Source organism: Hordeum vulgare, chromosome 7H (genome assembly GCF_904849725.1).
Source record: "Hordeum vulgare subsp. vulgare chromosome 7H, MorexV3_pseudomolecules_assembly, whole genome shotgun sequence".
NCBI lineage: Eukaryota > Viridiplantae > Streptophyta > Magnoliopsida > Poales > Poaceae > Hordeum > Hordeum vulgare.
In genome coordinates, this window is record NC_058524.1 from 159,801,541 (window position 1) to 159,813,350 (window position 11,810).

Sequence of the window (11,810 nt, forward strand, 5' to 3'; positions counted from 1 at the left end):
AAGTTGTTTTCGTGGAGCCCGAATCATAAAAACAACGTTCTTCAGTGGTTTAACGACATTAATCCTCACCCACACACAATGAAAATTCCCTTCAAAATCCCGTGAAAGAGGCTCCGCAAAAAGCACTCCACCCACGCTCGCCGCGAGGGACGACACAAGATGAGCATAAAGCGGTGGAACATCATGGATTTGAGCCTCGATTTCAATGGCGTCTAGTGAAACTATTGAAGGTTTTGCCAGCCCATCATACGGCTTGAGGATCGCCACGTCACCTCTGAAGTGCCATGGGCCCTCTTGAGTAACTCTCTCCCAGTCCCCTAAGCACGAGAGCTGCACTGAATAGAGATTCTCCTTTAGGGGCTTGAATTTCACCTCGTGGGCAAGATCCGAGGGTGCTCTCATATTCCGGGAAAACAATATTGGGTGTAAGTCTTGATGGTGTGAACCTTCACAAAGAGTGATCCAATGAGAAGCCGCCGGCGGTGCATCCTTCTCATCGAAAAACTACGTCGTCTAGGTCCTCCTCCCACATATCCAATTCTTTCTTCAATACTTTCACACCATCAATCTTCGAGTAATCTGTCGCGGTAGGCCCCGAAGCTTTGGTTGAAGACATCGCGAAACCCTAGCCTAATTGAAACTACTTGGGCCTTGTTTGACGGACCCTAGATCCTCCGATGTCTGTCCCGTTGGGATTTGAGACCCCCCCCCCCCCCCCCGCCCCGCGATCGAGCGATCGACAACAAGAAGCAACAGAACGTGATGGGGTAGGGAAGGCAGACCTCGATAACGGCGACAGAGTCACCCCGAAGGAAAGAGAACCCTAACCAAAGGGAAAACCTCGTTTTTTTAGACAGATATCTTCTGCCATGATGTGTGACCTCTCTATCCTTTGAATTTTATTTTTTTTGAGAAAATCCTTTGAAAAATAAATGATCCATTTTTTTAGCACGAATAAATGATCAAATGTAAACCTACAACGAGCCGAAAGTTCGTATTCGGCCTAGTCTAGAAGTCGGGCCAGCTCATTTCCAGGCGTGCACACTGGCACGCATTTTCCGTGTGTTGGTGCAAATGCACGACGTGACCAGCGCCTAAACCCCACAATTTTTCTCCCTTCTAAAATCTCCGGCGAGCTCTGCCCTGCCTTCCGCTGCTTCTTCCTCCGCAAGCCACCGCGCAACCGCCTGCCATGATGGGGAGCAGGGTGGCCGCGTCGCTGCTCCGCCGGGGCAGGGACCAGGGCTCCGCCCTGATGACGATCCCTCGCCTCCCGAGGAGTGGTCCAGCTCCGCCCCCCGCTCCTCCTAGGGTTGGATCCGGCTCCTTCGGCGGCGGCTGCCGCCACCTACCCCCGCCGCCGCCCCCGCAATCGACTGGTGGCTTATTCGCCGCCTCCCGTGCTGCCTCGTACCACGCCTTCCGCTCTTTCGGCTCCAAGGTGGGCCTTTCTCTTCCCTTCCCCTTTTCCCCTGCTTGCGTGGTTCCTCCTGGTTATGCCATCATTTTCGAGGCGCGTGAGTCGTAGAACAATTTTATATGATTCGAACGTCGAGTGGAATGAGCCGTCGATGGCCATTTTGGGAGGAGACATTAGTGTCGGATTTGATGTGAGACATTCTGGTTTAGAGTTTAACAGTTTATTAGGTCGCAGTGGGAAATGCTATCTGATTGCAGTAATAAACTTGTAATTGTAGCCCCAATAATGCTTGGCCGTGGTCATGCTTTAATTTTTTGCAGTCAGAGGAATTTCATACATGCCACCAACCTGATAATGCTGTCTTAGTCTGCTGCAATTACTCAACTTAAAAGAGTTGATTGTTTTACTTGGATATGTTGATGCCAAGGAGGGACACTTGTTTTGTGTATGGAATGCATGCTCTAACTGTACAATCAATTTTCTTTACCTATAAGGAATACACTATGTAGCTCATCACAATCATCTGTTTAAATTTCAATTTTGGGTTACAAAATGCTACACTTGTTGAAAGTAATTTCCAAAAATTTACTGGTGCTTCATCTGCATCATGTTAGAGTTTTATGGGCCAATGCACACGGAAAATGTCTACTACTGCAGCTGCTCTGAATTCAAATATGGCAAACGCAACAGCAAATTCAGCACTGAAGCTGCTAGTTACCAAAGGGCCTCAAGCACAGAAGGCAGTTGGTATATGGCTCTTTGGATGTGCTGCCTGGGTATTCAGCATGGTCATACTTGGTGGAGTCACTCGGCTCACACGTTCGGGGCTGTCAATGACTGACTGGAAGTTTGCCGGGGGCTTGCCTCCAATGTCGGAAGAAGAGTGGCTACTGGAATTTCAGAAATACAAGCAGTCACCTGAGTACATGAGGTAAGAATGCAATTGCTGCATTCATTATTTGTTGCTTTGCTCCAGTCTTTAATTTTTACTGTCCTCTCAGAAGATCGTAGCATTTCAAGGAAGTCCCTATCTCGTAGCTTTCATGCTAGTGCTACAGATTTTCACGTCTCTTTTGCCTCAGTCCTTAACAAATCCCCTTGTCAGTTTACGAATCTGAGAACAAGTGTTTAGAACTTTAAGCAAAAACATGGTTTAGATATTTAAATTGCTTGAAACAGAATAAATGATATTTCATTTCCTTAGATTAGATGCTCCGTAAGGATTGATTAATTGCCATCACTGCCCCCGCTAGAACATTCCTGTGAGATCACATCCTAACTTGATAATCTTAACACTAGCATCCTATATGAAGGTGCTGATAGAAGTTGTGAGAAAGTTTTGACTGGGCTTTATTCTCCGTTCCAGTTTCCCTTTTAGAGAACTTGATATGGTTTTGCTAGTTTTGTGGTAAAGTAACTCTCCGCATTTTGTAGGAAGAAAGCATAAGATTACTTTTGGCTCTAATTATTGTGAGATCATTCGTTTCTCTCATCTGTAGTCAGTTGCATCTAGCTCTTTTTTCCTTCAATGATTCTGCTAATGTGACAGCAGCATTCCATTAACATATCTAGGGTGAACAAAGGAATGAACCTTGAAGATTTCAAATTTATATACTGGATGGAGTATGCACACAGAATGTGGGGAAGAGCTCTGGGCTTTGTATTTGCTGTTCCTTTTGCATACTTTGTTGCAAAAGGCTATGTTACCCGCCAACTTGGTGTCAGGCTCTCTGCTCTTTTTGCACTTGGTGGTGCGCAAGGACTAATTGGCTGGTGGATGGTGAAAAGTGGTCTTGAGGTACTAATACAATGCCCTTGTTGAACTAGTAAGTTTGTGGGTTGGAGGTTCACCACTCGTTTTTTCTCATATTAGGAACCAGCATCTGAGTATGTTGAACCAAGAGTTAGCCCCTACAGGCTGGCAGCTCATCTGACCTCTGCATTTGTTATATATTGTGGTATATTGTGGACTGCTCTGTCAGTAGTAATGCCAGACCCTCCGGCTGAATCAATGAAATGGGTAAAAGGGGCAGCAAAATTTAGAAAGCTAGCACTTCCTGCCAGTGCTGTTGTAGGCATTACTGCCATTTCTGGAGCATTCGTTGCAGGCAATGATGCAGTATGTCAACACTTCTCTTGCTCTCTTAAAAACTATGTGTAGCTCCCGTTTGCCCTGTATGCCTAATTATTTGTTATGACCAGGGGCGTGCATACAATACATTTCCGAAGATGGGTGACAGTTGGATTCCAGAAGATGTGTTCAGTATGGAGCCTTTTATACGCAATTTCTTTGAAAATACATCTACTGTACAGGTAACATTTTGTCCGCAATCATGATAGAAGTTTATAGCTCTGAAATTATGCTGTGTTTAACTTCTGTTCTTAATTGGTTTGCTCATTCATTCTCTTATCTCCTTAACGTTTGAGTTATTCATTTTCCTATGAAGGGTAACCTGGCTAGAATCACATTTTTTTATATTAATTGATAGCTCCTTCAAAAAATGCATCGACCAATACTGAGAAGAGTCTTATAAGTACTAATTTCTTGTGACCAGTTCAGTAGTTCTTGTAGCACATAACCACCATCTTTTCATGCGGCGAAGAATTTGTTGCAGGTTAACATGTGTTTTTTAATTCTTGTAGCTTAATCACCGAATTCTTGCTACAAGCACCTTATTGTCTGTGAGTGCCTTATGGCTAGCTGCAAGGAAAGTAGATATGCATCCAGCGGTCAAGTCTCTGGTTGGAAGCACACTTGGGATGGCTGCTCTTCAGGTATAATTCACAAATTGAGTTTGGCTTTTGTTGACGTTGTGTTAATAATGTTTCAACTATCCATGCAGTCCTGGCTCATAAGCTGATTTTGAAATTCAACGACCTCTGTATAGCTGATGAATGATTTTATTCCATGAAACAAATATCCCAACCTAACACTTTGAAACTGCAGTATTAGACAATTTCGTTACCCATACTAATTCATGCAGTACTATTAACTGTGCTACCTGTTCTGTTTCAGGTTACATTGGGAATATCTACACTTTTGATGTATGTTCCTACCTCATTAGGTTCAGCTCACCAAGCTGGGGCATTGACACTACTGTCACTGATGATACTTCTCACCCACACATTAAGAAGACCATCACCAGCTCTCTTGAAGTCACTTGCATCTGCTGTGAAGTCAACCTGATACCACGCCATGGATCAGTGAAAATGGCTATTTGATATTATTATTTTTGCCCTCCTAACGTGCTAAAGTACTCCCTCCGTAAACTAATATAAGAGCATTTAGAACACTATTTTAGTAATCTAAACACTCTTATATTAGTTTACAGAGGGAGTATTTGTTAAAAAAAGAAATCAGTTCTTGGGTAAAGGCTGCTTCATAGTTTTCTAGCGCCAAATATCACAAGCCCTTGTGAAAGTTCCTTTGACTTATTATCACAATTTTGCATGCAGTATCTCATTCTGGGGGTGCTGTCCAAAAGTGTGCTCTGATAGATCTTGTGTGTCGAACTTACTCTATGTACCGAAGTTCATCTACTATAGTACTCCCTCTGAAGTGATCTAAACACTCTTATATTTCTTTACGGAGGGAGTAATGTATAAGTAACTTCCAAGAACTGCTGATGGTCTGCTCTAGTTATGCTCATGTCAGCTTGTTATGTTCTTGGTCATCAGTGGTATGTCCTGTACGTTTTCATGAACCTGAAAGTGTACATTCTGCATGTGTGGACGTGCCCCATCGTTTTACTTGGAGGCAGCAACACTTATATTGCGATTTGTAGCGTGCTACTGAGATGTAAATATAAGGAACTTTGGATAATATGTTCCTGATCATAGCAAAATTCCCTTGCGTTCCAAACAGGCCTGATGAAGTATAGTGTTGTCGAAGAGGTCTGTGAAGTCAAGCAACAAAGGTTGGTGTCGTGAGGACAATGGAAATGTTTGTTCTTATTTCATAAACAATGGAAGTGTATTTAGGTATGGTAGTTGGTTGTGGCAAAATGACAGGATCATATGTCGGATCTCTCCGAAGTCTGAACCCATCCTGGAGATGGAACGAGAGAGCAAATTTGGATGCACCCCCTCAAGTCTCCAGCACGTACAGTCAGTGACGCACGCCGCTGCCATCGTCACCACCAGGTGGCGACCTTCTCCTGCAGTGCTGCCAATATGCCACCGGCATCGTAGGGGCTGCACACGTACACTACCCGTCTGCGTGCCCGTCTAGCCCTATCTATCCGTCTGCCCACCGACTGCACCGAATCTTCGTGTCGGCCGTCCTCAACTCCTGATCCATGCATGAACACACGAAATAACGCATGATTTTGTCTAAGCCATTTTATTCTTTTGGCCATTCATGGCCATGGGCAATATGCTCTGCACCAGTATCACAAACCAAAACGAAAGGGGTAACATATACAGTATATTCTTCTCTAGGAAAAGCGGTCATGATTAATCAAGGGATTTTTTTTGTTCCTACGTAAATATCCGAATTTGAACCACACTGGCGGGGGCGGGGGCGGGGGCGGGTCAGTCCTCACACTAAATTCCACTGTAAATATCAGAAATTGAACCACACCGGCGGGGAATGGGTCATGCATATGCATTCCTCCACGACACCGCCACCACCCAGCAACAGCCGGGTGGACGGCGTAGGGCTCACCTCTCACGCTGCTAACCTCCAACGTAATTACTACGTTGACACTCTAGCGGACGGTGTCATCTTGTTTCTTGCAGTACAACTGCACCACCCAACAAAAGCCGCTTCACCTTTCCTCCGTTACTGCTGTTTTTTCGCCCTGATGACAGCTAGCTCACTGGCTTCACCTCCGTTACTGCGGGTGGAGGCGTGGCTGTAACGTGCGGTCCTTGGGGCCGCTGGCCGGCCTCGTATGCCGCATGCCCCGCGCGCGCGCGCTCTCGTGCCGTGCCGTTCCCGCGATCGATCGACCCTTGTTTTGTTCTCTATCTAGCCGCGCCGCGTGCATGCCATGAGCACGAAAGGTGCCAGTCGGCCATGCCATGGGGCGGGCGGGCGGAGAGCCAGTGGACCGGCGCACGCACGCGGTCGAGCCAGACGCGACGACCCTGGGGCTGGAGATAGCAGTAGATGGATAGGATGGAGCCAGCGGCGCTCTTGTCATCGCCCCTCCCTGCGTGCCAATTTTGCTCCCGGACTGCTCCGCCGCTCAATGGAGTCTCTCTGCATGCATGCATGCACGCACGCTGATCTGTAGAGCTATGGGCGGCGGGGCGCTGGCTCTTTTTTAGACACATGGAACGGGCGATCGTGCGCCAGAGTGACACCGTTTGCGTGTGAGAGGGCCAGTCCTTCGTGTGCAGCCTGTTTTTCCTTCCTCGTTAAGGATCGGTGCTGCTAAGTGCTAAGGAGCATTATCTCGAAAATCGGCGCAAAAAAGAAAGCAATATCTTGAAAACGATGACACGCGGCACACTGCCAGTATCTACAAAATCATCAATCTACGAAGTGAGGATAGGGAGAATATCCCGTGCACATGTGCTTGTGGTGCCACCGGTGCATCAAACTCGTGTTACATACTGTATTTTAAAATGTTTAACAAATCTGATTTTTTTAGCACGTTCACACAACATAAATTTATGTTGTCACAAAATTTCGAGTCAAAATTGTTTTTGCAAGTGTCCCTTGATGGATAGATTGACGAACACGATTTCTCTAGCGTGCCCAGCGGGTAGCGGCCTGCAAAGAATCCACCGCCGACACATGATATTTACTCCCTCCGTTCCAAAATATAAGTCTTTTAAAAGATTTCACTAGGTGACTACATACGAAGCAAAATGAACGAATCTATACTCTAAAGTATGTCTATATACATCCGTATGTAGTCCTCTTGTAGAATCCCTAGAAAGACTTATATTTAGGAACGGAGGGAGTAGATGTTTGTTGTATTTCACTTTTTTATGCAATACATTTTACATACTATAATGTATTCACGCATGTACTAATGCATTTCAAGCTTATTAAATCTAAACTAAAATTAGGAAAAAATCATTCGTAATTTGCGTGAATCATAACTAAAATGCATTTGAAACTTTCATGAATATATACAAACATTACCGAATCATGGCTGACATGCATTTCAAATGCATTCAAAATTATGTTTTTTTGGGAAATTTTGTGAATATTATTCAAAATATTATTGAATCAAGATCGAAATACAATGGAATGGGTTTCAAAATTACTGAACCGTTGCTAAACTTAAGTGAGATGCATATCAAATTTAATCAATTTTTTACGTCATGAAAAATTGAAACCGAGCACATAGAAAATGTTTTCTAACACATTTCAAATGTGTACTTTCTTAGAAAATCCAAAACTTCAATGATTTTTGAAAAGTGTGGATCCCATGTTAAATACAAATCAATACATTTGAAATACATTGAAGTGTAGAAATGGAGTGTGCACCTGAAAGCACCATGGAAGGCTCTAATGTGTGTGCCATGTAGCGTGCACATTATGGTGGAGCAAATTAACGCAAACTAAACATCATATCATTATCATAATCAATTAGTAGTTCTTTTTGGAACAAACCGATTAATGTCAATTTCAATTTACAAACAAACCGATAATTTCCATTAGGGCAATTTTTAATGGCCAATGGGTAATTTTCGTGAACACACACGAAAAAGGTATGCTTTATATTCGGTTGAAGTTTTCAAAATATTTTGTTATTTATATTTTTGTGGCACCATCCCTCAATTATATAAAGCATCATTTTGTTCACCCTTCTATCTTCCACTCCTACATTCCGTGTGGCACTATATTTCCCCTTTCGCCCAGAGCGCCCCCTCCACTCAGTTCTACATTCCCGATGGGACTAACTTCCTCCTTCCGCACAAAGCGACCGACCCCTTCCATTCTATAAAGCATCGTTCCGCTCGCCCTCCTTTCTCCTCATCTCAGTGCGACTATGTTCCCCCTTTCGCCCAAACCCCCTCTCCCATCGCCATGGCCCGTTCTACACCTATTATCACCTGTGCACCTTGCAACCACAAAATTCACCACATCCCCTACTTGTTCCATCCCTCGTCCTCCTCCAGCAATTGGCCGACCGCCGCCATCCCTCGACTTTCTTAGGTTCTCTCTTGCATCGCTGCCTCCCGTATGGATCTAGGTACTAGCACCCTCATTTTAGGTGGTTGACACCTAAAGGTTCCATCATTCAACAAACCATATCGCCATGCTCCAGTATCCCCTCTTCATGTGATTCCACCTTCGCTGCCTCCACCCTTTGTTCTAGCACCGAAAATCTGAATCGAAGACCAGAATGCTGCCCCATGAAGTGAGTCGGGCTACATGGATCTCGATGTGAATTTTATGGCGAGAAGAGGTAATTGACTTCCCTCTTCATGAATAGATATCTCTTCCATGTTTATTTGTTCTGCACATACAAAAATGGTTCGAAGGTTTTACCATCTATGGCACTTTGCAATCTTAGATCTTCTCGGTCCTTGCCTTCCCTCAGCTTCCCCTTGTCCAATTAGATTTTCCAATATCTAGTTAAGCATCTTCCAACCCTCAATCTCCTTTGGTCCTCTCTTGGAGCACCACCTTCCATCGTAGATCCAGGTAGCGGCATACTACACTTAGGGTAGTTGACACCTTTAAGGTTCCATTATTCGACAAATCTCTTCACATGCTCATAGCACCTATCGACCGCATGATACCATGTTTTCACATCAACAACCTTGCTTCTTCAAAAATCTAGATCCCCTAGTTGCCATAACATTAGGAGTCGACTGGCTTATGCAGATCTGGATGTGAAACCGGTGAGAACTCATATCCGACCTCCCCCTTCGGCAACATGTTTTCTTTCGATCTTTCCTTAATTCTTTACCATATCAAAAAATCCCTTGGTCATCATAACATTAGGAGTTGACTGACGTATGCAAATCTGGATATGGATCCAGTGAGAACTCATATCCGATTTCCCGCTTCGGCAACATGCATTCTTTCAATCTTTCGTTAATTCTTTGCCATATCAAAAATTCCCTTGGTCGCCATAACATTAGGAGTCGACTGGCTTATGCAGATCTGGATGTGAAACCGGTGAGAACTCATATCCGACTTCCCCCTTTGGCAACAGGTTTTCTTTCGATCTTTCGTTAATTCTTTACCATATCAAAAAATCCCTTGGTCATCATAACATTAGGAGTCGACTGACCTATGCAGATATGGATATGGATCCAGTGAGAACTCATATCCGATTTCCCCCTTCGACAACATGTATTCTTTCAATCTTTCGTTAATTCTTTGCCATATCAAAAATTCCCTTGGTCGCCATACCATTAGGAGTCGGCCAACCGATGTAGATCTTGATGTGGATCCCGTGAGAACTCATATTCGACTTTCCTCTTCGGCACCAGGTCATTTTTGGATCATTAGTAATTCTTTACAATATCAATTTTTTTTCTTATTCTACTGCAACTGCCCACAAGAAGGAAAGAGCCCCCCCAAGCACATCCATGACATTCACTAGCTACGTACCCTTGAAATCAGCACAGAAAGCTACTTCTACCTCCATCAAATTTTAAACGGCACCAGTACAAAAATCAAATTCATAAAGAAAAAACAGTTCACTTGTCGTTTTTTTTTCTTTCAAAAAGTGGGATCACCCCCGGCCTTCCAGTGTCACATGGAATCCATGCATTGATGCAAAAGTAGTAGTCAGATGCCGTGCAAAACACCGTCCATCGCCTTCGGCCTCTCACCCTGGCCGTCAGTACACAGTGCGTGCGTGTCTTCTATATATATAGACACACACCCCCTGCACAGTTTCCACACCACCGCATCGATCCCCCCCTACACCAACCACCACCGCCAAAGAACACCTGAGGAGAGGGCCGGCACTACCCCCGACACTATCCTTCCTTCCCTAGAAGGCCAGAAGAACAGGTAATTGAATGCATGCGCATGTGTTCTTGCGACGTGAACATCGATCAAACGCTCCTGTGTTTCTTGTTGTTGCATGCAAAGTGCTGTAAAGATACTTGTATATTGGTTTGGTTGTCGGAGCTGAGATGTTCGTGTGCATGCATGCGTGTTCTTGTTTGTGTTGTTCAGCGCGGCGCATGGATCAGCGGGAGGGCAGCAGGAAGGGTGCATGGGGAGAGGAGGCGGAGGGGGACAACTCGCCGGTAGTGATGATGTCGGCCCTGGCTGCGGCGGCGGCGGCCGATGCGCTGGCGGAAATGGCATTCCAGGAGGCGGCGCCTGCGGTGGTGGAGGGCGGCGGGGATGGCCCGGACGGGGATGCGTGCAAGCCGCCGCCGGGTTTGTTCGACTTCTGGTGGCTGAAGTGCCGCGGCGGGCTGGGCGCCCCCGCCTCCAGCGCATTGGCGGAGCTCCGTGACGTCTTCTTCCGGTCGCAGGTGGACGGGCACACCGCGGCGGTCGGCATCCCCGGCGACCGCTTCATCCCGCCGCCGAGCATCGGGACGCTGTTCCAGGCCCTGGCGGAGTGGCTCGCCACCGCCGGCGAGGACGAGGTGGACCCCGTGTGGCGCTCCGTGCTCGATCCCGACGCATGACGCCAACGACGTGGCGAGGGCAGCATGGAACCCGGACCCCCCCACCCGCCCGAGGTTCCGTCCGTGTCAGCGGCGATGCGCTGACGCACGTCGCTGGATAGGGAGATGAGATGATACTAGGAAGGAAATCGTGGATGCATCTGACGAGAGGTCGTCTTTGTTCTTGTTGCTTTGCTTCTTTCTCCTCGCTTTACTTTTCTGTGTAAGAAACATGTTTCAGTTGTCAGTTTCAAGTTCCTGCTGCATGCTTTGGAGGGTCTGGGTCTCTTGTTAATTACCGTCACCGGAAATCAATGAATGAAAACTCTAACTTGAGCCAAGTTCGTGGTTGCAGCTGTTAAGTGAGTTGTTCTATCTAGCTAGGTTAAGAAGGGAGGCCTGGTGAAAAACAAAAGATCATTGTATTTTGTTTCATGCAAGAACATCTATCATAGGCACAGCTGCTAGAGTATAGAAGAATCCGGCCTCGAGTAGAGCTGTCAGGGGTGGCCTACGTTTCTGGCTTTCGCGTGTTGTGTTTGCGCCCGGAAGAAGCATGCACTTGTTTTGGCCAGATTAACTGGACGAATTCATCCAGAAGCTTTAAAAGAAAGCCCGACCCGACTCGAGCAAGCGCCCAAAATTTCGGCTTTGCACAGTTGAGTTGCAGTAACCGCCGTTCTAAATCTGGACTGGCATTATTTAACCCGGTCGCACATTGATTACCGCAGCGATCACAGTTTGTCTCGAGTTACCATTCAGTGCACTGAATTGATGGAAACGCCAGCCAGCTAGTCCTCGTAGAGTAGTTTTATTTTCTCTCTCTCTCTCTCTAGAT

At 45.9% G+C, this 11,810-nt stretch overlaps 2 protein-coding genes across 5 annotated transcripts; both read left to right on the top strand.

The window, feature by feature from the left end:
• Positions 1-1,048: 1,048 nt before the first annotated feature.
• On the top strand, positions 1,049-5,040 carry LOC123410447 (cytochrome c oxidase assembly protein COX15). The gene is made up of 7 exons (XM_045103392.1): positions 1,049-1,441; positions 2,035-2,351; positions 2,993-3,218; positions 3,294-3,539; positions 3,623-3,733; positions 4,064-4,195; positions 4,437-5,040. Exons 1-7 carry the CDS (start codon positions 1,193-1,195, stop codon positions 4,605-4,607), a joined length of 1,452 nt encoding a protein of 483 aa, XP_044959327.1. The 5' UTR covers positions 1,049-1,192; the 3' UTR covers positions 4,608-5,040.
• A 3,181-nt stretch (positions 5,041-8,221) lies between these two features.
• On the top strand, positions 8,222-11,313 carry LOC123409051 (translation initiation factor IF-2-like). Of its 4 annotated transcripts, none has more exons than XM_045102042.1 (3): positions 8,232-8,793; positions 9,216-10,358; positions 10,527-11,252. In XM_045102042.1, the coding sequence occupies exons 2-3, from the start codon at positions 10,135-10,137 to the stop codon at positions 10,813-10,815; spliced, it is 513 nt and encodes a 170-aa protein (XP_044957977.1). In that variant the 5' UTR covers positions 8,232-8,793; positions 9,216-10,134; the 3' UTR covers positions 10,816-11,252. The 4 variants fall into 4 exon arrangements, with proteins under 4 accessions (XP_044957979.1, XP_044957977.1, XP_044957978.1 ...); XM_045102043.1 differs by having other exon boundaries at positions 9,496-10,358; XM_045102044.1 differs by lacking the exon at positions 9,216-10,358 and having other exon boundaries at positions 8,222-8,793; positions 10,527-11,313.
• The last annotated feature ends 497 nt before the right edge of the window (positions 11,314-11,810 follow it).

Bases quoted from the DNA above. Each gene is read 5' to 3' on its own strand.
- LOC123410447 (XM_045103392.1), top strand. From the start codon at position 1,193: ATGATGGGGAGCAGGGTGGCCGCGTCGCTGCTCCGCCGGGGCAGGGAC. The intron at 2,352-2,992 runs GTAAGAATGCAA...TAACATATCTAG, and splicing joins CAGTCACCTGAGTACATGAG to GGTGAACAAAGGAATGAACC. The intron at 3,734-4,063 runs GTAACATTTTGT...TAATTCTTGTAG, and splicing joins AAAATACATCTACTGTACAG to CTTAATCACCGAATTCTTGC.
- LOC123409051 (XM_045102042.1), top strand. From the start codon at position 10,135: ATGCCGTGCAAAACACCGTCCATCGCCTTCGGCCTCTCACCCTGGCCG. The intron at 10,359-10,526 runs GTAATTGAATGC...TGTGTTGTTCAG, and splicing joins CTAGAAGGCCAGAAGAACAG to CGCGGCGCATGGATCAGCGG.